The 25,670-nt window shown below is 44.0% G+C and overlaps 3 protein-coding genes across 3 annotated transcripts in view; 2 read left to right on the forward strand and 1 right to left on the reverse strand.

Annotated features, from left to right (window-relative positions):
• Nucleotides 1–70: 70 nt before the first annotated feature.
• LOC131266506 (G2/mitotic-specific cyclin-B-like) lies at nt 71–2,432 on the reverse strand. The gene is made up of 6 exons (XM_058269055.1): nt 2,242–2,432; nt 1,566–2,078; nt 1,312–1,497; nt 1,117–1,233; nt 722–1,048; nt 71–645 (listed from the first exon to the last, which is right to left on the reverse strand). The coding sequence occupies exons 1-6, from the start codon at nt 2,266–2,268 to the stop codon at nt 340–342; spliced, it is 1,476 nt and encodes a 491-aa protein (XP_058125038.1). The 5' UTR covers nt 2,269–2,432; the 3' UTR covers nt 71–339.
• Nucleotides 2,433–3,149: 717 nt separating this feature from the next.
• Nucleotides 3,150–5,625, forward strand: LOC131266505 (G2/mitotic-specific cyclin-B-like). Its single transcript, XM_058269054.1, has 6 exons — nt 3,150–3,341; nt 3,505–4,017; nt 4,086–4,271; nt 4,333–4,449; nt 4,518–4,844; nt 4,921–5,625. The coding sequence occupies exons 1-6, from the start codon at nt 3,315–3,317 to the stop codon at nt 5,224–5,226; spliced, it is 1,476 nt and encodes a 491-aa protein (XP_058125037.1). The 5' UTR covers nt 3,150–3,314; the 3' UTR covers nt 5,227–5,625.
• Nucleotides 5,626–8,207: 2,582 nt separating this feature from the next.
• The window catches only part of LOC131263898 (uncharacterized), a 34,746-nt gene continuing 17,283 nt past the window's right edge, over nt 8,208–25,670 (forward strand). The window contains exon 1 of the mRNA XM_058266177.1: nt 8,208–8,526. Coding sequence (XP_058122160.1) covers nt 8,237–8,526 — 290 coding nt within the window. The 5' untranslated portion in view covers nt 8,208–8,236. The remainder of the gene's footprint in view (nt 8,527–25,670) is intronic.

Genomic DNA, 25,670 nt, shown 5'->3' on the forward strand with positions numbered 1-25,670 from the left:
ATGGCAATGTTGTAGTTTTCGAATGTGTAGTTGATAAAAATCGTATGAACTAAACAAACATGAGTTGAAATGTTGTGTTACGAAATCAATTGATTTAAACATTTATATCTTTATAATTAGACACACGCACAAAACATAATAAGCTACTAACAAATTGTCATAGAACAAAAGAAAAAATTTCCGGCGGATAATCTTTCCCAGGGTCAAGTAAAAGAACCTATAAAAATAAACATACATAGAACGGGCCACTATCGAAGGGCGCTTCGTAATTACAAATATGTACTGCTACGAGAGCATTTGTCTTACACTGCCAAGACTGGTTGACTTCATCCGATTTGGTTACTGAGGTAGGTCACACTCGATCAACGCATCCATTTCAACCCCCTTCAGTTTCGGGTGGGTTGAGATACATTGCAGCTTTGACGAGGAATATTTTAGCCACATGGATTTAACTCTCTTTTCCGACATCTTTGGCACCAGTTTTACAACGCTTGCTAGCCTTCGCACAATTGGTGCCAAATCATGCACACTGTAGTGCGTGTAATGTTCTACCGTGCGGTTCCAAATCTTTCCGGAAGAACCATTTCCTCCGCGAGACGATACGGGAAAGAGATACAGAGATATGTACAATGCGGCTGCAGCGATCTACGAAAAATATATTAAAAAACAAAACATTCGTATTACTGATCTTGATGCCATTCTATTAACTTAATTAACCTACCTCCGATGGCTTGTAATGAGCGGTGCTGTAGTCCACACTGGCGAGTTCGATTAAATATTTTGCCAACACATGGTTAATGTCCGATGCTTTGGCGGCCTTCGAAAACCGCCGCAAAAAGTGCGTTGGGAGTGGTTTGCCCAAGTTGAAGTCTAACTGCTTAACAATCTCCTTTTCCATATCCAGGATTTGCTGTTTCTGGTACGTGTCGTCGGTAATGAAGACGTAATCATGGATCTCTGGTGGAAACAGTTCCTCATACTTCGAAGCAATGAACATTGCGGTCACTCCGACAAGCTGAAGCTGCCTTTTGGGGACCGTTTTCACTTTCTATACACGCGAAAAATGAAACATGCTTAGGGACATATACAATAAACCAACATCTACGTCGTACTCACCTGTAGATAGCGATCGATCAGCGATACTGTCATGTGGTAGGTGTCAATCTCGAGCTTAAACTGATGGTGCACTTCGTTAATCCAATCGATCAGAATGGTTCGCATCTTGTGGGTGACCTATAAAGAAGTTAAAGACGTGAAATTGGCATTGAGGTATTCCTCAACATATACCATGTTTGAACAAATCGATCTTACCTCTTTTTGACCATCAAGAAAATTTTCCTGCAACTCGTATCCTGGAGTACTTTCCAATCTGTTCAGATATTTGTAAATGTCGTTCACATATTCAGACAACAGAGCTGGGTTCGCAGCATCGTTAATGTCAATGTTTTCGATGCCTTCCAGCAACTTTTGCGAATGCGTATCCAAACGTTCCGTTTTCTATATTGTTTAAAGAAATAGAACATTTTAACGTACTGTTCTTACACTCACCATTAAAGCTCACTTACCGCTGCCAAATTTGTTGACTGGGCAATGTCTTCAGTGGAAGATGCGGAGCTGCATGATGTTTTCTGTTGACCCTTCCGATTCTGCTTCGCTAGCGAACGCAAAGATAGCTGACTCTCTTCCCGTTTCAAGCCTACATGTTTAACCTCATTGCCTTTGTTTAATTGCACTTGTACTTTCACAGCCTCCTGAGCTGTTGACTGAGTCTTGGCCCCGGTGATGACGACATGTTTTACATCAGCTGCACTTTTTGATGCATCTGAGCGTGTAATGGGTTTCTTCGTCACGGCTCCTACCGCCACATTTTCGGTTTTCTTCCATCGGGTATCGACGCGAGGTTTGATGTTCTTCAACGTTGGGTTTGCTGCTTTTAAACTCGTTCCTTTGTCAGTGCCCTTTACCAACAAATCCTGAGATTCATGGCGAAGAACTCTGTTCCCAAGCTCTCCAAGAACTGGTCGTCTGGCGGCAGCTACCTTCTTCAATCCTTCATTCTGGTGGGAAGCGGCGTGGTTCTAAACAAAAGAACATTTTGCATTAAACGACTTTAGGTTCATCATTGCAGCGTCCTGCACAAGATGGCCTCGACAGCCATCGTCAATACGTTCTAGCATCGAATCAAGAAGCCATTGCCGGGCCAATGGCGTCATCTCGAACACTTTCGAGCGACCAACTTACCTCATCGATTCTCATAATACGCGACATTTTACAGGTAGTAGAATCAGCCTTCACGTACCGTTAAAAACACACGATTCAACGCTGGATTGCTCTTTAAATGGACTAAAAACCGCCTCAAATATACACAGCTGTTTAACCCGCCAACTGTTCACAGAATGATGAGACCGGGACTGTCAGCAAAACCGTTGAAATTCGTATGAAAACGAAGAGAGATTGAGATAGAATGAGCGTTTTTAAATCTATGCCTGCTCCTCTCACTCAAAACAGTGCGTTTCGCGTGCGTTTTTCATGGCGATTCAAATTTACAGTTGCTTCGTACATCTATCGTATCGATAGAAAATTAAATTAAATTAAATTCTTACCTGCTATCCGTACTTACATCGATATTGAATTCATCCTTACAGTTAAATTAATACGGTTATCTCAAAAGAGATTTGTTGACCATCGTAATGATTTCCCATCTTGTTCATGCAATTGAAAAATCCTGTTCACAAAAATAATACTTTCATTTTGTATTTTGATTTTTTTTTTGCGAAAACCTGCACCTCGAAACAACACAAGCATATCTTTCAATTATGCTAAAGAAGTTTGGAGACGAACATGCTCGTGCGGACATTTTGACAAATCTTATTTACTGTACAAACCTAACGTTGCGCGAGGTTCATGCAGCCGTGTTTATTCGTACGATATTAAAAATAGTATTACATCATTATCATTACTTTTTTTATCCGTTTTCCTGAGAAATTTTATTCAGGTAAAAAATTAATATCGATAGAAACACAAAGCAACTGTCAATTTGAATCGTCAAGAAAAACGCACACGAAACGCACAGTTGAGAGTGAGAGGAGCAGGCATAGATTTAAAAACGCTCATTCTCTCTCAATCTCTCTTCGTTTTCATACGAATTTCAACGGTTTTGCTGACAGTCGTCCTATCGCATCATTCCGTGCGCCGTTGGCGTGTTTAACAGTTGTGTATATTTGTAGCCTTTTTTTGTGCCGTTTGCGAAGAAGTGCAACTTAGGAACGAAGACTTCTTACCGTATCGTGAACACTGATTCTACTACCTGTAAAATGTCGCGTATTATGAGAATCGATGAGGTAAGTTGGTCGCACGAAAGTGTTCAAGATGACGCCATTGGCCCAGCAATGGCTTCTTGATTCGATGCTAGAACGTATTGACGATGGCTGTCGAGGCCATCTTGTGCAGAACGCTGCAATGATGAACCTAAAGTCGTTTAATGCAAAATGTTCTTTTGTTTAGAACCACGCCGCTTCCCACCAGAATGAAGGATTGAAGAAGGTAGCTGCCGCCAGACGACCGGTTCTTGGAGAGCTTGGGAACAGAGTTCTTCGCCATGAATCTCAGGATTTGTTGGTAAAGGGCACTGACAAAGGAACGAGTTTAAAAGCAGCAAACCCAACGTTGAAGAACATCAAACCTCGCGTCGATACCCGATGGAAGAAAACCGAAAATGTGGCGGTAGGAGCCGTGACGAAGAAACCCATTACACGCTCAGATGCATCAAAAAGTGCAGCTGATGTAAAACATGTCGTCATCACCGGGGCCAAGACTCAGTCAACAGCTCAGGAGGCTGTGAAAGTACAAGTGCAATTAAACAAAGGCAATGAGGTTAAACATGTAGGCTTGAAACGGGAAGAGAGTCAGCTATCTTTGCGTTCGCTAGCGAAGCAGAATCGGAAGGGTCAACAGAAAACATCATGCAGCTCTGCATCTTCCACTGAAGACATTGCCCAGTCAACAAATTTGGCAGCGGTAAGTGAACTTCAATGGTGTAATTAAGAACAGTACGTTAAATTGTCCTATTTCTTTAAACAATATAGAAAACGGAACGTTTGGATACGCATTCGCAAAAGTTGCTGGAAAGCATCGAAAACATTGACATAAACGATGCATGGAATCCGATGTTGGTTTCTGAATATGTGAACGACATTTACAACTATCTGAACAGATTGGAAAGTACTCGAGGATACGCATTGCAGGAAAATTTCCTTGATGGCCAAAAAGAGGTACGTAGAGTTAAATGGCCCAATCTATATCGTACTGAATAATGGCTCTATTTTTTCACAGATCACTGCTAAAATGCGAACCATTCTGATCGATTGGATTAACGAAGTGCACCATCAGTTTAAGCTCGACATTGACACCTACCACATGACAGTATCGCTGATCGATCGCTATCTACAGGTGAGTACGACATAGATGTTGGTTTATTGTATATGTCCCTAAAAATGTTTCATATTTCGCGTGTACAGAAAGTGAAAACGGTCCCCAAAAGGCAGCTTCAGCTTGTCGGAGTGACCGCAATGTTCATTGCTTCGAAGTATGAGGAACTGTTTCCACCAGAGATCCATGATTTCGTCTTCATTACCGACGACACGTACCAGAAACAGCAAATCCTGGATATGGAAAAGGAGATTGTTAAGCAGTTAGACTTCAACTTGGGCAAACCACTCCCAACGCACTTTTTGCGGCGGTTTTCGAAGGCCGCCAAAGCATCGGACATTAACCATGTGTTGGCAAAATATTTAATCGAACTCGCCAGTGTGGACTACAGCACCGCTCATTACAAGCCATCGGAGGTAGGTTAATTAAGTTAATAGAATGGCATCAAGATCAGTAATACGAATGTTTTGTTTTTCATTTTCTTTTTCGTAGATCGCTGCAGCTGCGTTGTACATTTCTCTGTATCTCTTTCCCGTATCGTCTCGTGGAGGAAATGGTTCATCCGGAAAGATTTGGAATCGAACGTTAGAACATTACACGCACTACAGTGTGCATGATTTGGCACCAATTGTTCGAAGGCTGGCAAGCGTTGTAAAGCTGGTGCCAAAGATGTCGGAGAAAAAACTGAAGGCTACGTGGCTAAAATACTCATCCTCTAAACTGCAATGCATTTCAACCCATTCAAAGCTGAAGGGGGTTGAAATTGATTCATTGAGCGAGGGTAAGTTGGTAATGTAATGGTAATGAAGACGAACTATTTAAGGTGTAATAGTTGTTGTTGTGTGTGACTTAACTGACGACATAAACATTGTTGTAAGGTGAATTGTGAAAGAGTTTTAGAACATTGTGAGTTTTAGAAAGACAGTCAAATTTTTGTTTTGTAATGCCACGTACTTGTAAAACTTAATACGCAAAGAAAAACTGCAGAAAAGAAGTCTCATTATGCATTCCTTGTTGTGGGATAAAAATCCCACAATATGACTGAATAGGAATAGCATAAATTTTGAATTGTTACATCGACTTCAAACTAATGAAGCGCATGGTTTTACTCGTGTACTTAATTTTGTAATCGTAGGTAAATCAAACGTAGATATCATTGGACATCTAATCAATAAAAAATGATAAAGTCCCATAGAAGCAATATGCTCGTTATATGCAGAAATTGAAAGAAATTGGTACAGGATTTTTCTTGGCAGTTGCTCTAAATGGTTGCGTTTTTCATGTAGTTGAATTGTGTAGTTAAACTTTTTTATGTTTTTACGATTTCACTCGGATATTGAAACGTTTATACTGATTTGTCTCTTTTGTTTCAATTTATTATCACTTTTTTCACAACTGAAACTCAAACTCAAACTGACAACAAACTCCTTTATAAAAAATTGAGCAAACTTTCTTGCAAGCTACATATGCAGTCGGATATGAAATAGCGTAATGTTCCGAGGTTCCGATTTATTTCGTTCTGCAACAATAACAGTGAAATTCTTTAATGACCGCAGAATGATTGCATTCATTTTTAATTCGGGTCTCGCGCTTTTTAAATTAGATGCATATGCTTCGAGCGGTTCTGTAATTGACTACGTTCGAATCGCGCCTTTGTCAAAAGAAAGCCGTCTGCTCGCCGCGTTGGGTGCAGTCCATGCGACAATTTGAGACAACGGCCAGCCATTGTCCGTCCGTGGTCCCATAATGGACCAAGATTTATTTACTTATCAAAGATGTCACTTTATTATGGCTTAATTTACACTCATCTGGTATCGTATCCTCCAGCCGTCCGGCAGCTTCCATTCGTTTCGATTTCAATGATAAGAACGATCAGCTCGGAGGACACCATGTACATAAGTGTAACGGCGAGCGTCAACGGTATCGGGTCGGTTTGGTCCACATTCTGCTGGTAGGGCCCGCCTGCCGTTGCGGCACCGTGGCAACCCGTGTAAAAGCACACAAACACACCAGCACATAATTAGATCTACATTTTTAAATGAAATAATGACGATAATGGGTGACAGCTTTTCATATATATTAACTAACAACCGTCGAGTGCAGCGGAAAGGAAGACGACGGAAGTTCGCAGAGGCGCAGGGACGCCGCAATGGCTTCCATTTATGGGTGCCACTCATTGGTCATCCGATGTATGCGTTTGGATTGGTAGTGCTGCTATTAGGTGGTTTTGATTTCATTGTCACTGATGCCGAAATGAATGCCGTCCCACTGGGATGCTGAGATACGTCGCAGCGGTGGCTGGACGATCGGTTTGCGGATGTACCATACCACCCCATACCGTACCCCGTACGTCGGCGTGGAGATGAAACGTAAATCTGGTCCGATGTGATTATCCGATGATGAGCGCGCCTCGTGGAACGGGACGGGGATACTGGACGGGTTTGGGCCGCGATGGGTTTTCGTATCGCGACAGCTATTTTACGGGATGTTATTCATTTAACATGAACGATTTCAACCGGAGCGCAGTTGGTGGTGGGCCGTTGTCGTTAATTTCAGTTGATTGTGTTGATGAAAATGTCTGCCACTGGACCCGAGCTGAACGGTGTTGTTTCTTGTTCTAGAGTCGTGGGCAATAATGATGAAAACTCATCTTGTTTGGTGTTATCTTGTTATAGAGTGATTTTCTTGTACGAACCAGTCACTTGAGATGATTAAGGGCTCTATCTATTTTCTAATGACTCGGTGTTGCGGCCACGATGCAAAGCTGTGATTGTCTACAATACTCGATAAACTTTCTAGAATGTCGCCGTATGAAAGAAGCCACTTGTCCATCGCATCTGATTGGATTATTTTCATAATTTCGTTTCGCTTCCACTACTTTCAGTAAACAATAATGATGATAAATTTTTATTTTTTATTTTAGCTTTGAACCATTTGATGTAGAGTAAATTATTCATATATACGTACTCTCTGTAATACAATTTTAAAAACCTGGTAAAACGAAAACGTGGTTCACGCGCGTCTGGCGCGCCACAATTCTCATCGAGGATCCAACATGATCGCGATATGATGTTGATCATTCAGCGGAAGGGATCGCTGGGCAAAGCGGAGATGATCAACAATGGCGTGAGCCCTCAATGTGTGTATGTGCGACATCATCAGCCACACGTGACGCCGCAACACGGTGGTAGTGGTGCGTACGCGAACAAAAACACGAATTTTACCGCTCCGCGAGTCTCGTGGTAGTGTTGGAACGTTTCGCGGGGTAGCGAACCGATCTTCGCGAGACTCGCTGCTCATTCATAAACAAACCACCGGCGCGCGTGGATCGAGGCGCGTAACCACGCGGAGGAGCGCACGCCCGACGGCGGCGTGCTCTGGGCCGTGGGACCACTGGCCATGGTCCCACGGCACTACCACGGTTAGTGGTGTGTTAGTGTTTAGGAAAAACAAAAATGTTTCACATTTTACACTTTCAGTGTTCTTTATTCTTTTTATTATAAAGTAAGGAAGTTTTAAAAAGAGTTGTGTATCGATTAGTTTTACGCATTGCTTTTAAGTGTAGTGTTCCATCACTCCTTCAACTTCTGTTCGGCGATGCATAGCATTTACGCAAACAGTACGTGTTAAAACAAATTGTGTCCGACATGTGCGTTCTTTTCGTGTACTTTTCCCTTCGTCGGTGTTGTGCAATTTCCCAAATCCAAGTTGGCAGTGTTTATCCACCGTGCGTTTGCTTGCGAAGGTTTCGTATCGCAGCAACCATCGAAACGCCGAGGAAGGACCAACCGAGCAGTCCCGGAAATTGATGCGATCCATCCGTGTCAGTGAATTATTTCGTCCGATAATCACCCGTTTGCCCTTTAATCGTCGCCATCGTGCCAACGGCTGGCTAAAGGTGTTCTGGCGCTCATCCTTGGGGACGCACGGTTTCGCTGGGGTGGAATTAAAAAACCCCCCCGCAGAATCACCGCCGATCACAGGACCGCTCCATCACATCACCAAGGAACCTGGAATTGGAAGCGCTCCTGCCGATGCTGCACTTCACCAGCGGCGGATGTACATCGTTAATTTGGGAAATTTTCGGCGTTCTGAAAGGTAAGTGTAATTATGTGTGCCTATGGTGTGTTCTGTTTCTGTGTGCTTTTTTTCCCCACCTCCCCATCGTCGTGCATTCTCATCTTCTCGTTAATTCCCGCCGAACGCGTAATTATTGTCAATGAAAAAGCATACGCACGGTCGAAGGAACGGCCGCATGGTGGGGCGTAATGTGAACGGGATGCTTGAACGGGCCCGAAAGAAGAGGCTTGATGAGTCGCGCCGGGAGTTGGTCGGACCTGCCTGGGTGGAATGTATCGAAATCGTGCTTTGCGGGGAAAAATAAACGAAAAAACACAATTTCAAATCATCCAACAAACGTCTCGTCGGGTTAGGTTGGGTGTTTAAAACCTTGAATTTCAATGCTCAGTGTAACCGATCGTTAAAATTTAAAGAGCCGTAAGGAGCAGCGGAAGAAGCAAACGGGAGGAAAATAAACCACGCACAGACAAAGTTAACTTTAGTTTTTTTTCATTTCAGTCCAAGTATGCATATGAGGCAGGAACCTTTTCTCGCCGGATTGGCCATGGACGAACTGCAACAAACGCTCTCCCAGAGCGCTTGCCAAAGAATACTAATGCGCCAAATGAGCGTGCCCGGGCTTCTAATCATTTTAATAATTTGTTTTCAACATGAAAACTAATTATCTACTCCCTTTTCTGCTGATGAGATTTCATCTCGGTGGTGTCTGTTCCCGCTGCCGGTGCTGCCCTGCCCGGCATCTTTAATAGACACTTTATGGACATATAGCTGGCCACAGATCTTTGCTTCATTCCTTTCTTTCCATTCTTTCTCTCCGCTCCCGGTGTTGGATGGTGGGGCACGAAAATTCACGAAACGAAAACATCTCAATTAAATGTGTACCTTCACCAAGGGGTAATTATTAGTAATTATTATTTTTGTATGCCTCCCGTTTTTGCTCCATAATTTCTTATAGCTTCTCCTGCCACGTAGTGCTGGCTTTTTCCATCCATTGGCTAGGAAGATTATTTTGGGACTTTTTTTTCGTACGGGGGCTTATTTAAGTTCTTCATTCCCTCCAACTCGGCCGCCCTTATCCTGCTACCACTACTGTGTTCAATCTTCTTTCGATACGTTCTTAGATTCGGTTCTTGCCCCGATCGATCGTACATCGATGCTCGTTATTGAAGTTTTGGATTATTACCGATCATAGATCGAATTATGGCCGGTACGGTCTAACGGTTCTAGCACGTTCGTCTAATTGGATTGCTGCTAACGAGAGTTAATGCTAGGTGTCGTACCAGCGCCTTTGATTTTAAATATTGAGCAAATAATTGATCAGAAGAAATAACCATTTTGTTTGTTTTGCACGTGCGTTTTTGCTTTGCTTTTCTAGAAATTTGTTGCCATCACTGTTCTTCAATTCGGTACTTTATTTTAATTTTAAAACTCATAGGAAAATAAATTGACATGATCGATTTAGGGCAACTTAAGAGTTTTAAAGGAAACATTTATAACTATGGTATAAATAAATCTCAAACTCGCATTACCCCATTTTTTTTGTATGTGGACTTATTTGTTTGGTTTTCATGTAACTTTTTTTTCATGTCAACTTCACCAATGTAGAGAAAATTGTTAAATTTTTCAAAACATCACTGCGGATCATCCCTTAAAGAATTGTTACTCGGAAATATCCTGGTCGGAACAGTCAAATTAGAATAAACGGCCGAATGAATTAACTAGCTGAAATAAGTTGCGTCTATTATTTTCTAAATTGATTCCGCAAATAAAATGCCTTAAAATTTTAACAATTATTGCAAGATAGAAAAGCTCTGTTATTTAAAACTTTACGTTTAACGATGAAACATACTGACCTGCGAGTATCATTCCCTCTCTCAATTCTACTAAAAACCGTTTTCACGTTGAGGTTACAGTAAACAAACAAAGTTTCGATAAAAAAACTCTAGTTGATTTTAGACCTGAACTGAAGTTTATTAAAAAACATATAAAATAAAATGGTTGTCAAAAGCGGAGAAATAGCTTATGAGCATAAAGTAAACGTATTACTTTTTGAATATTTTTTAATTCTTGCTAAAAGATTTATATTAGTGTTCTCAACACTATGCGAATTGCAGAAAAGAATTATACCAATTAATTTCTTCATAAAATGGTTATTTCATACCGTCGGTAAAAATGGGTTTCCTCAAACTTCATTTTAAACATGACCCATTTCTTATCGAATCTAAGGCGGGCAATTTCTTGAAGTGAATTACTGACTTGAAGTAACTTTATCTTAAACCTTAGAGGGGTTTCCCTTTGTGTTTGAACATTTTTCCATTACCATCACGCAACCTCTGTGATCGTATGGATGCTGTTTTTATTCTTGCCCGCCATTAAGGGATGGATTGTGCATCTCAGCCTTTGCGTACAAGACGGTTTTAATTGCGACAGAGAAATTCGCCGCGGGTCTAGATTTCTAGAGCTCGCAAACATGACTTTGCGGAAATCGTCTGATACATCCACTGGCGAGCGGTCGATCGTCGGTTCAATGGCTTTTGTACGGACGGTGTTTGATCAGCAACCCTGTTGGCACGCGGGGAGGAAGTGTAAAAGTGCAGCAGGGTTTTCCTAGAGCATCGATCAATACCTTCGCTCGAAGGTGTTTGTGTGTGTGTGTGTGTGTGTCCAGATTGGTGCCTTATTGTTGCCGTCCGCCGATGATTGCAGCCGGTTTGTGGCGCGCGAAAAGTGCATTGGATGATGCAGCGGAATCCGGCCCTCCACAATCAGCGTGCGCGGATTGATGTCGATCCGGATTGCTCCGTATTCCTGCGGAGGAGTGATGGGGGAGGGGTAGGAGTTTGATATCCACCCCACGGGGTTAGAACGATATGCAGCGTGCCGTTTGCCGGACCCCGGTGGTGGCTGGCCGGTAATTATATATTTTGAGGCAGGCAAAACAATTTTCAATAAATAATAATGCTTATACGATCGTGGAGCTCCAATAATGAGTTTGCACCGCGCCGCAGAGTGCGCCCGCGGGTGCATCTTCGACAGGACGAGGACGCGAAGATGGCTTGGCTGCTTGGCTGCGCGAACAAAAACAGGGAAGGAGGCCGAAAGAATCGATCCACCCAAGGAGGCCCAAAGCAAACCCCGGTGTGCGGCGGACTTTATTATTCTTGCTTAGGTTTGAGGTCGTAAAGGGCGCACGAGGGTCAGAGTGACGTGGAAGAAGGGGAAAAAGAGGGAGAGAGACGTGGAAAGAAAGATGGAGAGTGCGAATGAGCTCGACTTTTCCACATCTGTCCCCAGGCTGTTCGGGGTTTCGCGCTGGCTGGGTCGTTCCGTATGCCCGCGAGTGAAGCAACGAATCCCTTATTTTGCACAAAACAAATTAACATTCCAAATATGAATTAAAAATGCAAACGAACCCGGACGATGGCGGTTCATTTGGGTGCCCGTTCTCACAATCCGTCCTCTCGATGGTCCCTCCTGAGGGGGCAGGGACGCGTGCATTACTTGGTCCCTGTTTTTCAATGAGCATTAAGTGGTGGACCGTAGCGAACGAAGCCCGAATCATAAAGGCACATGATTTAAGTCATGTCAATTTCAACGTCGTTCGTTCGGGGTAAAGCGGGAACGAACTTTTCTCTACCTTCTACTTATTTATTTTGTTTTCTTTTAACGTTCTGCACGTGAAGATCCTCCCGTTCCGCAAACCTTCGGGACGAGGTGTGACAATTAAAATTGAATCCCGGGGCAGCTTCAGCGCAACCCGAAGGACACTACTCCCCCGGCACGACTTGAGCGCGGGAAAGCAACCGAGCCTACCAGTTGAGTATAAATAAAACTCAAACATAAAATATGATGCCCAACTGCCATGAGTCGCCGAACGCGCCGGGCCCTTGCGGGCGGAAAAAAGGAAAAGGAAAAACCAACCGTATGAATGAAGAACCGAAGCGAGTGTGAAGAAAGGGCCGGGTAAGGTTAAACAGCCGCGCCCTCAGTGCGCCCTCCACGGATGTCTCGAAGCGTTCGTTCGGTCAGCTTTTATATTGTTCCTCTTTTGCCTTTCCGAAGATTCTTTTCAGTCGGACCTTTTTGGTGCGCGATCGCCATCGTTTCGTTCGCGGGATTTGTTGGCCCGGTGCTTCGGTGGCCTCCGGACGCACTTTTGTTTGAAGAAATCCCTCCCTCTCTCTCTCTCTCTCCCCCCGCCGTTCCGAGGGCGTTACGGGTGTTCGGAAATAGCGGCGTACCGTGGGCCTGACCATTTCATCGCCCTGTCACCCCGTGTTGCTTGCTGGTTGCTGCCGAGCCTTTGGGGCCGAGCGAATGTCGAGAGCGCGTGAATTAATTATATCATTTCGATGCCGTAAAAAAGCGATCATCACTCCCAACCCACCGGTATCCGATTTTTTTTTGTTACCGTTGCTTTCTTCATTTCATCTCTGTTTTGGTTCGTTTGCGTCTGCTTGCGTCCGGGCCGAAAGGATAAAACGATCTCTCGGGCCCTTACGAGCGGCTTGTTATGTGTGTGAGCGCGCGCGCGCGTACAGGCAAGTAACGGGCAAGACGAAACGAGGGGGAAAACTGGAGCATAAACATATACGGTGCAACCCGGGAACGGCCGGGAAACCGCGTACACAACACACCACCGGAAAGGGGGTGGAGATCATTTGGTGGCTAATGGACAGACCCTCGATCGTTACTTGTGTTGAAAGTTGTCAAAAACAAAGCAAAAAAAAATCGCGATAAAAATAAAACCATCCCCCAACGCGAGGAGGAGGAGGAAAATGGCTGCTGCCATTGTTGCACCGCGCGTTGCACACACAATTGCGCACTGGCGAAGATGATGCAGAGGCTGGCTGGAGCGAAACGGCTTTTCCCCATTTTCTTTCTTTTCGGCGTTTTACCATTTTTTTTTGGTTTGTGAAATGTTCATTTCAAGCGAAAAATGCGCGATTTTAACGCGCCTTTGTTTTAACCAGCGCACTCGGAGTCTCGAAGTTATATGGGGCTTTGGTTTATGACGGGGATGCTGGGCCCACTCGTGCTCGAGCTGGCCCTGAATGAACCGGGCGCAGGCTTCGCCCATGGTCGTGCGGATGGCTTTTTGTCCCCTTTTGCTCGCTTGATGATGGCCGCCGGCAGTTAAAGAAATCGATCCGATCTGATGATGATGCTCCCTTGCTGGCGGCCTTTGTTCGGTGTTTAATTGATCCTCGCGCCCGAAATTTGGTGACTTGCAGGCGTTTGTTTTCTTTTTTGCCTGGTTTGAACAAGGCGAAGGCGAAGATCGAACCGATCGGGTTGACAATGAATTTATTTTCTTCGTCGTGCGTTCGTACTTTCTTGTCGACTTTGGACGTTGGAAATACACTGCCCGCCGCGGCTTTAATGCTGCCTTGTGAATGAAGTGTAACAACAAAAATAAGTTAAACTGTACGGTTTGATTAAATTTTTAGCTACAACTATGGATACATGGTTTAACAAAAATATTTAGTTCAAATTAAGATAAGTTGTTTTTATTGTTTTGCGTTGTCGCATATTTCAGGGATTTAAGTGGTTAAATCCAGGTGTTATTAAAGTTGTTTTCAACTTTGTTCAGCTATTTATTTGAAGTTTTGTGTCACTGTTCCATATTGACAATTACCAGGCCTAAGGTCCGCTTTGGTATCTTGTTGTAATTTATTGACAGCGAGTGTTTTTAATATTTATGCTCAAAATTAACCAATGAATACCACAGTTTTTCGCTTGCACCGTCCAAATATCGCAAAGGGAAAGAATCATACCGGAACTTCTTTACTCCTGCGCAGATTCACCGCGTTCTGTTTGGTGTCCTTACGGTTCTCTTTTCCCCGTGTCGTTTCGGAGTGTTTGATGACCGTTTTTCCTCTTTCGATTCGTTTGTTAATTTTTAATATTTGTTCCTGTCCGCTTGAATTTCGCCTTCTTCTTTTCCTACTCCCCTCCCCCGAAGAGCGGGGGTTCGCGCGCGCGCGCGACGACGATGTTCGCGGCCACATCGTGCCGTGTCGTCGTGTGGCGGGCGGCCCCAGTGGGTGCATATTTTATGTGTGCGTTTAAAATAATAAATATTGGAATCATCATTATCTCCCGATCGTGATCATGATTGTGGCCGCGGTCTGCTGCCCGGCTGAGAATAAACTTGCCCTCAACTAGAATACACGTCGCCCGCTCTCTGCGGTGTGTAGAATGGTTTTGAGTAAGGTTTTGGAAATATTTATTCAGATACAGGACAGAACAGCAACACACAGCACACACACACACACACACACACACACACACACACACACACACACACACACACACACATACACACACACACACACACACACACACGAGATGGGTACAGGTTTGTGGCAAATGTGACTCCAAGAAGGTGTTGTTGAGGCAATTTCTTCAGGTTGGGTGGGTGGCCGGCGAATGCAAAGCATGGTACGGGTATACCATTTGCAGCTGAAAAGGGAAAGGCAGAGAGGCAGAGGATGAGCAAAAAAATACACACACACACAAACACACATCCCAACGGAAAACCCCGCGGGTGAGCATCGTCATGAGCCTCATCTCATCGATATTTTATGCCGACCAACCATAACCTCCAACGGGACAAGAATGGTCCCATTCATTCGCTTCGAGTTTGGGGTTCGAGCTTCCAAAGTGAGGATCGTCGCGGCTACGCTAGGCTTAATCCGATCTATAACAAGATTGGAACACTGCCCGGGTGGAGGAGGTAGATTGAATTGGGAAAAGATCTCGTAACGGCCGAACTGGAAAGGAAGAAAGCACGCGCTCAAACTAGACAGAGTGATAGCGAACGGATCGAAGATGTGTTGTTTAACATCTCTCCGCTTCTTTACGATCTTCCAGCATGATTTGGGTCCGAACACCGATTGAATCATCGGTCGCGAAGTGTTTGGAAACCCATTTGTTTCGAGAACCATCAAACGCTCCGGGCACAGGGTAGAACGGCGACGCCGGTGGTGTCATATTGGTTTATGGTGGCGCATAAGCGAGAGAAAGATTCTCGAGATTCAATCCTCCCGAGTCAACCCACCCAACGAGGCTTTAATGCGAGTGGTGGACTTTCTCTACGAAACCGTTTTTTGTCTAGCGGCAAATTGGTGGTTATCTACCTTGACATGCCCCTAGGCGAGTCGATGTAGTTTTCCCAGGGCAGAGGTCCCTCAAACGAGCTCGGAGATGCATACGATTAACCGTCGGGACATGGTGTGATACAGCGGTACCTTTTTTTTCCATCCCCGATCGAAACGACTTGGAAGGAATGCCAGCTAAAGACTAAAGGTTTCCCAAACGGCCAGACATTGTGCCGGCTTTTGGGGCTATAATGTTGCATGATTTATCGTGGAGGTAAACGCTTCGGGAGTACGTGGTGGGTGTTCCGGGTTCGGTTGGGTTTGGATGAGTGATCGGTGAGTCATCGGAAGCTATGGTGAAAATTTTATTGGATGTAACGGTTAAAACGCAGAGTTCCGGTAGAATATTTAAAAAATAATTCTAAGGAAAATCTTCAAAGCAACCTTTGCATATCATCTGCTTATATGAGATTAATTTAAAACTATCGTTAAACGTACCCATGTCTTTTACAGGAAAACGTTTCTAATGACCTAAATCATTCTTCGACTGAAACAAGATCAACTGCAAGCAAGATCATAAATTGCACCATTGTTGTGCGTTGCCCCGATGTTATCCGTTAGAAGAAAGCAGGAACACACTCCTAGCCTCCCCCGTCCATAGCATTCGGGAATGGCGGGAGTAAAAGGTAGGAAGCGTCAGACCAACGCTGCACCCAGGCTTCCTGTGGCCATAAGAAAAAGCCGGTAGCTCTAGGGAGAGCCCCGTGTGTGTATGTCTGGCAGTGCCATCCAATTATCATTGTCAATCTGCGCGCGGTTCGTTAATGGCGCTTTCATGCACATTTGATGCGCAAAACGTAACGCAAACGCATTCGCCTCCCCCCTCGCTTTTTTCCCCCTGACTGAGACTGGGGCGTAAGCTTTTGATTTACTTTTGAATTTAATTGAAGATAATTGAACGCATTTATGCGTTTTTGTGTCATCGTGCCGCTATTATATCGTTTGCCGGAGTAATTTCCAGCAGCCGTCGTTAAACTGTTGCCTCGTTTAACAGCGGTTTCCCGAGGAACGCGTTTTCTTCGCCGTTTGTAAATTTGTATCTAAATCATGTGTGTTACATCTTACTTTGCTTGCATGACATTTTTCGTACTCCGTGGAAGGTGGTTTGAAGCTTTGTGGTTTTTTGTTTTGCAAAATGCAATGATTAGAAAATTGAATGTAATTTTTAATTATACTCGCTTCCTTTGCCTTGTCTCTCGTCTTTCAATGCTAGCAAATAATCGTCATTTGCGGGCATTTACAACATCTGTCTGCTGGTGTGATTGCATGGGGTTTTCCCATACGGCCCCACGGAAAACACGATGCATCGTTACAGGAAAGGAAGGAAACGGGAAACCCCTTGCTACACAGTTGCGTTTAGCTACACGCATGTGTTTACCGCTCGGGTTTGTTCATTAATTTTCTCGCCGTCCCGCTTTCACCGCTTCCCCGACGCTCCTCTATTGCTCCTTACTTCGCTCATTTAATTTCCGCTCCGGCAGGCCTGGTGTCTTGTGCCATTATTATTAAATTAGGCATTATTTTTTCTCCCATTCAAATTAACCGAAAATTACACAATAATTACACAACGATTTTCCGCGCCGAAAATAATTGCTGATAATCAGCTTACATTGTTTAGTGGAAACGAATTTGAGAGGAAACACACCGAGGGTGAAGAGAGCTACGAAGTGTGGCGATTCAAAAACCACACACTTCCGCTTGCCGTTGGGGCTTTTTAAAAGTGTTGCCTCCGCGAGAACGATCGGGACAGTGGCGGACGCAAAAAGGGCGAATGAAATTCATAATAAATCATAATTGAAGGTGACATTCCGGGCACACACAAAAAGGGGACGGGCTAAAAGGTGACGTTGGAAAGTTTGGACAATCGGTGGTGCGCGCATTCATGGGCTAATTTAGTGGCAATTACAATCATATCATTAGAAGAGTAGTGGCGGCTGCGGCCACTGTTGTCGTTGCTGGTGAGAACTGATGGCCGCACAGACTCGCGCACGGTGGACGATCTGCGAGCGATTTGGTTTGGGGCCTCCTGGTTGGAAACGGGTTGGAAACGGGGTGAGACTCCGATTTCCGAGACGCGTCCGGGTGCGCAGCAATCCACCAATCGGAGAAATCTGACGGGGGATCCCGGGGAAGCTCAATTATAACGCCTCAAAATTGAAGCCGACTGCGGCCTCGCTCGGGATGTTGCCGCACACTAAACGGGCTAGTTAGAGGTGTGAAAAGTCAATTAAGGCCAAAATGGAAAAAAAAGAATGGAAATCTAAATTGCCAAAGCGTTTGATAGAGGACTTTGTGGTGACTGGTAAAGTTTTAACCGATGTTTGGTTCGATTCGAGTGTGCGTTAATTTTTTATGCTGGCGACTAAAAGAAAAAAAAATACACTTGGTATTTCCGTAGTTAGAAGAGTGATAAAATAAAGAAATAGTAAGAAATGTTATGAGAAGAAGTATAAAAAAGGTAATAAACTCTGTTTAAAACACTTATTATCAATAACATTCATTTCTAAACAAAAAAACTGATTTTCACCTGAGGACAGATAAAAATGAAAATGTTATCCAAAGATGGCTTCATTATTGATGTTATATGTATTATTTTATATAATTATATTACAAATCGTTCATTGTTTGAAATTTTAGTAAGTTCAAAAGAACTATTACCATAACATAAAACTACATAGAATAGTTAAAATTGTAGGACAGATCGTTCTGCTTGCCTAGCAAGTCAATGAAGTAAGAAAACCAAATTACATTCGACAAATTCTGATACCTATTTCTTATCCTTACACTGTGGTGTTTATGGCCCTTTAATTTTCATGTTATGTTTGCAATAAATGTAACTGTGCCTTTGGTCTGTTTACATTGTTTCATCATGAACGCGAACATGTACTAATAATTGGTTGCATTATTTTACGGTCGTGTGATGACGATGATTATACCCAGCAACCTGGCACGTACGCACGACATCATACGCAGAAACAATGGAACCACGTTCTACGTCCGGTTTCAACTCAGCTCGCCTGCAAGCACTTAGTACCGTACGGTAGTTCTAATCGTTGTTAAATGGATCTTTAACAGACGAAAAGCAGCATAGGAACTGGGGGAAACCACACACCATTGGAAGCGCAGACCTGGTGCATACAAAATCAGAAACTTCAGAGGCTTCCTTCCCACTCCCCCCAAAAAAAAGCAAAATGGACCTTGATCGAAGTTGTGTAACGGGGGACTTGCTCGGGAGGGTTGCGGGGGAGGGGTCCTCGAGAATATGTAGAGCAGTGAACTGTTATGCTGTTATTTTGAGCGCACGTGTGCTAGTAAGTGTGCGGGAATGGTACCGCAAATGCAAATGAAAATAATTGCTATTCTTCAAACGAGTACGACAAATTCGTGTCTCTCCCCGTGTGTGATCTGCGGTCCAGGCACCCCTCACTCCCACCCCCGTCACATGTGGCCTTTTGACGATTCTCACACATACACACACACTCCGAGCGGATCGCCGGTTGTCCACCCCGCGTGGCCACACACATCCGTGGCAGTGTCATTCGGAATGAATTTAATTAAAATGACCATTAATATAATTGTTCGTCACCGCGGTCAGAAGATCGTCGGGGCCGTCAACGCCAACGTTGTCATGTCCCCCTTGCCCGAGACCGAGGGCGGGTAATCAGCGGAACGAACCGCACACCGGAGGTAGAGGTGAAGCTCCGCAGAGTGGCCGGGTTTTGGTTTTTTTCTTCTGTGTTTCCCGCGCCATGTTGGTAACATGGCGTGTGATGGGTACGTCCGCGTGCTGGAATCGAAGTAGGCTGCTGTCGCTCGTTAATATTCAAATCTTGACAATTATAAGCGGTTCACAACGGTTGTGTGTTGCGTCGCAACAATTGACGATTTTAATTTAACCACTAAATAGGATCGGCGCGGTGGCATTGCACGCTGGCCGCGATTGGACTCATTTATTCCCTCCACTCGTTTGGCGGTTTTTTTTGTGGGCTGTGGTGGAATGCTGCGGGGCCTGTGAATTTTATGTGTAGCCAAATGGAACATGCTGGCACACTATGCATAGCGGTTAGGGTGTGCACGATCGATTTCCGTGGGAATCTAAGCGTTTGGCGAATGAATTGACTGTCGGTTTTCTGCGCTAGAGATTTTAAGCACGTTCTTTATTGCTCACAGAGACCTCATCTTTACTGAGTAATTCGGATATCTTGTAGCGATTGGGAGATGCCCATCTAAACCCAACATGAATGACTTAAAAAAAATTAAAACATACCTTTTTGCAACGATTGTAATTTTATTTGACAGAAGGATATTTGGTAATACTTTGATCCACAAAGTACCATTATTGTGAGGTTGCAAATCTTTCCTAACTTTGAGGTGAACGATAAAAAGTACAAGCTGGTTTGTGATCGAAAGACGAAAAATGTTATTTATATAACTTATAACACCGATCTATAATATACCGCAAACAAGAAATTTTAATGATCAAAACAGTTGACCTCAGAGAAAACTAATGATATTTTCAATTCGAGCCGCTTTCGACCATCCCGTTACAATAAAAAGTAATAATAAAATTCTTGGAAAAATGTTACTATGTTTATGTACGTTAATGTTAGCCTAATATGTTCTATATTCCGGTTGCTTTTCCAACGTTGCGAAAGGGCACTGGAAACCAACCGGGTCAACCGTTTCCGTGATATATTAGAATTCCATTTAGCGATTGTTAGCCGTGTACAATAAAACAATTTATTCCTACGGTGGCCAACCGGGGCCCGTTACGAATGGGGAAAAGTAAAGATGAAAGTAAATAATCGTAAATAACGCACCACCAATCCATTTTCTCAGGGTGTTCTGCAAGCCTTGCCTCGTGTACTAAATTCCGGATCGCTGATAGAAATACGATGAGGCAGTGTGTGGAGTACGATCACCATATTTTAGCGTCTGTCGACGTGGCCGTTAGATTTACGTCTCCACAGTTTTTGCTCCTATAAAGCATACCGGCAACCGTCATTCACATTTGGTGCTACAAGATGTGGTATTAATTTGAGTACAAATTTCTGCACTGTCTTACTAATCTGATATGAAATCAATAAAAACAACATAGTGTATATCACGACTGGAGGATATGTATCGATGGGGATTTATTTATTCAAAAGAATTTAGATTACTTCACATCGATGAATAAGATAAAAATACGCTCGTTTGTCAATTAATGGTGAAACAATTGATCAATTCATTAATAAAAAAAAGATGTCCTATAAACATCTTAAATGCATTGGAATATTCGCAGAAAATGATCCGGTGGAAAATATGTTATAAATTAGTTTAATACAGGCCCAAATGCTCATGTGGTACACGTTACAAATAAACCGACAGAACACTGTACGAAGACGATCATAATTTTCCTTCCCTGGTTTCGATGCCGTGTGTGATGCAGAAAATGCTTGACTGCTTTCATCCGAAGCCTTCCTATCCTAACCACCTTAGGACTGAAGCAACACCGCTCCGGAAGGGTCCAGCTTTTGCACCACAGACGACTTGGTGGCTTCTCGAGAGTTTTCCGTCGGCTTGCGTCCTGTTCTTCTGGTGCCCTGTTTGGCCCGGGTATTGTTACTTATTATTTCTGCTCACCCTAAGCCAAGGGTCCCGGGTTCGTTTCTGCTTTTCCGTCCGCATCCCACCCGGCTTCATCCTTCCCGAGAAAGGCTCCTCGCGAGCGATTATAATGAACTTCATTAGGTATTTTCTGTATTCATAATTCATCTGCCTTTAATCTGATAATAAAACAGATTTTCATTGTCTTTCCGCGCGAGCCGCCGCCCGGTTCGGCCTGGTGAAGGGTGCAAGGGTGCCTCCAAAGGAGCAACCGTCCGACGCTGGGACTGCTCCGAAGAACGTTGCATCGTTCAAACCGGTTGTGCCGGTGCCGCGAAAATCCACAGGAGGTAGACCGTAAGTCTAGCGCAATCGATCCGCTGCTGCGATCCGACTCCCGCCGTCAACTCCATCGCACCATCGCTCGTCGGTTGGAAAACGTGAAGAAAGATTCTTCTCGCACCTTTTGTCCGTCTGACCCTTTAGCGCGCGTTCATTGGGAAACCGCATGGTGGTGGCCCTTTCGGTGCGCTGGTCCCGCAACTCCACGGGAAGAAGCAACCGTCGAATTAAACAGCTAGTATGCACTCGCCATCGCTAGAAGAGGCTAGACGCTTGGCGACCATGCCAGGACCGGGACTCCTTTCGGGTTTTGCAGTGCCACATTCTTCACGAGCGCGAATTCATGGTTCAGCACCTCGCGGTTGCAGTTTCCCTCTGCTCCCCCCCGCTGGCCATGTGTGTGTGTGTGTGTGTGAACGCAGTTCGTCATCGTGGCTGTGGCCAGGGTTATGCCTACGTATCGGGATCAGCCTGCAAGATCATCACCCTTTCACCCGCCTCCCCGCGCGATGCTCATGCAGTGATTGGTCGCGTACGGAAAAGGAAAATGATATTAAAATGAGGTGAGAAAGAATTAATGATGTTACCCGCGGTACACCGGTTCCCACTCCCTGGCCATGCCTGGGGTCCGAATGGTCTTGGTGTTTTTGTTTTCTTCCTCTGCAATTCCAACACCAACGATCGAAACAAGTCCACCGTGGGTCCTCCTGTGCTGCGGATGAAGCTGCAAGGGCCTCTCCGGTTCTGCTTCCGTATGAGAAATGTGTCTTGCCATTTTTTTTCCACGAGAGGGATGCGATCATTTTGCCAGATCGCTAAGGCCAACCTCGGCTTCCCAAACCGTGTCCCAGTTTGAGCGAAAGTTATTAAATTTTCATAAATATGCCAAAAGCGTGGAATTCATAAGCATCCCGTACCGGGCGTCGTGTAGGCAATATGGGGTAGCTTTCGATGGGTTTTGGTTAATCGATTTCGTAGAATCCACGGTTGGTTGGAGCGTCCCTCTGCGGATGCAATGCCAACGATACCACCGTGCTTTATTATTTCCATTGTTGCGCCCACGGGGAAGGAAGGGCGGGGAGAAATAAAAATACGACACACCGATCAACACCGCATAATGGGTGCCTGCACGTGTGTCCGTGCATTTAAAAGGTTCATGCGTGGTTATATTGTTCTTCACCTGGCCCGGCTCTCCAGCCTCTGCCGGAGCGATGCTGCCATTTTCCCGGAATGGCGACCATTGCGGCGTGTAAATGGGCTTCCGATCTTCATCGTCGCGCGAAAGCATTTAAAAAGCATTGTTGCTAAAAAGCCGCAGCGGAAAGCTAACTCCATTCGCCTTTCCGGTGATCCGGAGGGTTGCCCTTAAACGAAACCCCATGGATGGCTCTGACTCGCTCCCTTGCTGCCACCGACTTCACCCCCTCGGGTGCGATACCACCCGCCACCGGATGCGGTGGGGACAGAAATCCATTTAAGGAAATTACAACGGATCGGTGCATCGCTGCACATGGGTTAAACAATGACAATCGTTCGTTTCGTTCCGTGCGCTTCCGTGCACAATGGTGCATATTTTTATGCTCTGGAGGGTGGGTGGGACTGTTAGATGGTAGTGATAATTACACTAATGTAGCAGTTCGATGAATTGCTGGTTAGGGCAATGCCGCGACTGGCACTGTGAATTATAATTGTTGTTTGTTAGTGTCTGATTAAGTATTAACATGAGCATCGATTTCAGCTTTGTCTGGTTTGTTTGAGATGGTTTTTATTTTAAATTGGCTTCAAAAGTTTTGGTTCTTTAAATAATATATCCTAACCTTTCCGTTACCAGTCTTGGTACACTTTCGCTGGTTTTGCATTAGAATATTTGTACATTCTATTCATTCACTTCTGTTATATAAAACTAATTCTTTTCCAGACTATAAATATCAACATCTATTTCTTTTAATACTTTTCCATACCCCTATGTATATTTCTTTCGATTGTGGTATAAATATTGATTGTAAAGTAATATTTATATTTGTAGAATAATACTTAAAATAGATAAATTTGTTACATTTTTTTTTAGTTAGTTCCAATTTGACAATTTTTTTTTACAAATTCTACAGCGTCTTTAGAATTGGCTTGTATTGGTTTTATTTATGTAAATAAAGTATGGAAGTATACATTTTTGCGCTTATAGGTCATTTTATTCTACTATACATTTAGTGCTTTATATATATATATATATTATAATACTATACATTTAGTGCTAAATATCTACTATACATTTAGTGCTTTATATATATAATATATATATTATATTAACTAATTAACTATTATTTCTAGAAATAATAGTTTATTTTTTTAAACAAATTATCAGTTGGTTTTCTACCGCAATATCCTACACCAAAGGCTCTGGTTTGATTTGAGGAAACGGGTGTATTCATCGTTTAAAAGTTTTGTTGTCATTTATGTTTTATAGATGTTTTCTTTTGATTGATTGATTACTGATATCCAAAAGGTAGATCATCTGATTAACCTTGGAGATTGAAACGAAAGATTCATATGCTATTCGCTTCCAAAAGAAGTCAGCTCTAGCTATTCCAGATGTTTTTCCCAGAGAGTGTAATGAACGCATGTCCAAAAATCACGATGACTAACGCTTCCCGTATGACAGATGCGATGTTTGTTCGTTGTTAGATAGGTTAGGCTAGTGGTTAATGGGTTCAACTAGGAAACAAGAAAAAAAAAATCAGTTCCAAACGCCATGTTTGCGTGTATTGTATGTAAATAAACGAGGACGCACCAGCGTATCCGGGTCAAGGAACGTTCGGCCAGTGGTGGTAAAGCGGGAGGGAGGGTTAAAGTTGCCCGATTTTGTGACGGAAAGTTTGTGCTCTGGTGCGGGTGGCCACCGTTGTGCAACACTGCTTCCCCACTCACTCTCGCCCCCCTCGCGTTCGACGCGCCAACAATTACCAACTCACCGAAAATCGAACGAGAATCATAAAAACGAACGAATCGTGGTGCAATAAAAAACAGACTTGTGGCAAAAAAAAAAATAATCAAACCACTCCCACCCATCAGCATCATCAGGGGGATGATCGCGATCATCGTCCAAACGCGAGGCGGTGCGCGATCGGGTCGATCTCACTCTCCCCGCGCCACAAGCGCGATTTAATTAATTAAGGAGTGTCCTTTGTAATTTCTCCTTTGTTGTGACACGCCGTTCGCGAGCTTTGACGAAAATTTTTGGTGTGGTCGGAATGTATCGTTTTTTCTCTCCTTCCTTTTCCTTTTTATCTCTTCCATTCTGTTCCGCCTCACCTGTGCGCAGCCTCTCTTCACTTCCCCCAGTTGGCTTTTGACTTTATTTCTGTTTTTATTTAATTTTTTGGAATTCTTAATTCGTTTTGATTGAAGTGTTTGGGATGTGATTTTTTTTAACTATTTCCCGGTTTCTTTCAGGCGTTTTTTTTTCTTTCGCTTGATCACCGTTCGCCCCGCCCGCTCACGGCGGGCTCATTTCCACCACTTCTCGCCTCACCCACATGTATTTATTCTGTTATTCTTCGCGTCCACCTTTTATCTCTCGAAGTCGTCGAAGACGTTAATTCCTTCCATTCCAATTTAACTCCTTAACTATGGTTTTCTCGTTCGCTCGTTCACCTTACGCCCCTCCCTTCCTTACCACCCAGCCCAGAATCAACTGCTCCCTTCCACGGGGCTAATGTTTCGAGAGTATCGGCCCGCGCGATGAGTAAAGACGGCGATGACGACGAAACGACGATGATTTCTGTACATGTATCTTCTCTGTTATAAATACAAATGATACATTCCATACGAATGTTGAATAAATAATGCGGACTTTGTCTTCCCCTCTCTCTCACGTTTCTGGCCACCCCCGAACGGAAAACCATGTGGTCGGGCGTTGGGTTTGAGGCTCTTGTCTTGAGTTGAGGCTCTACCGAGAGACGACCGACCTCTTCGATGAGAGATAGGAGGGGGGTTGGGGGGGGGGGGGGGATTTTTTGTTGTAACCATGTCGTTCTTTGCCCTCGCCCTGGTTTGCGCCCCCTTTTCTCT

The sequence above is a fragment of the Anopheles coustani genome, chromosome 2 (assembly GCF_943734705.1).
Source record: "Anopheles coustani chromosome 2, idAnoCousDA_361_x.2, whole genome shotgun sequence".
NCBI lineage: Eukaryota > Metazoa > Arthropoda > Insecta > Diptera > Culicidae > Anopheles > Anopheles coustani.

Coding starts and splice junctions, on each gene's coding strand:
- LOC131266506 (XM_058269055.1), bottom strand. CDS start 2,268: ATGTCGCGTATTATGAGAATCGATGAG. Junction 1,498..1,565: donor AGTCAACAAATTTGGCAGCG/GTAAGTGAGCTT, acceptor TAAACAATATAG/AAAACGGAACGTTTGGATAC. Junction 1,049..1,116: donor TGATCGATCGCTATCTACAG/GTGAGTACGACG, acceptor TCGCGTGTATAG/AAAGTGAAAACGGTCCCCAA.
- LOC131266505 (XM_058269054.1), top strand. CDS start 3,315: ATGTCGCGTATTATGAGAATCGATGAG. Junction 4,272..4,332: donor TCCTTGATGGCCAAAAAGAG/GTACGTAGAGTT, acceptor ATTTTTTCACAG/ATCACTGCTAAAATGCGAAC. Junction 4,450..4,517: donor TGATCGATCGCTATCTACAG/GTGAGTACGACA, acceptor TCGCGTGTACAG/AAAGTGAAAACGGTCCCCAA.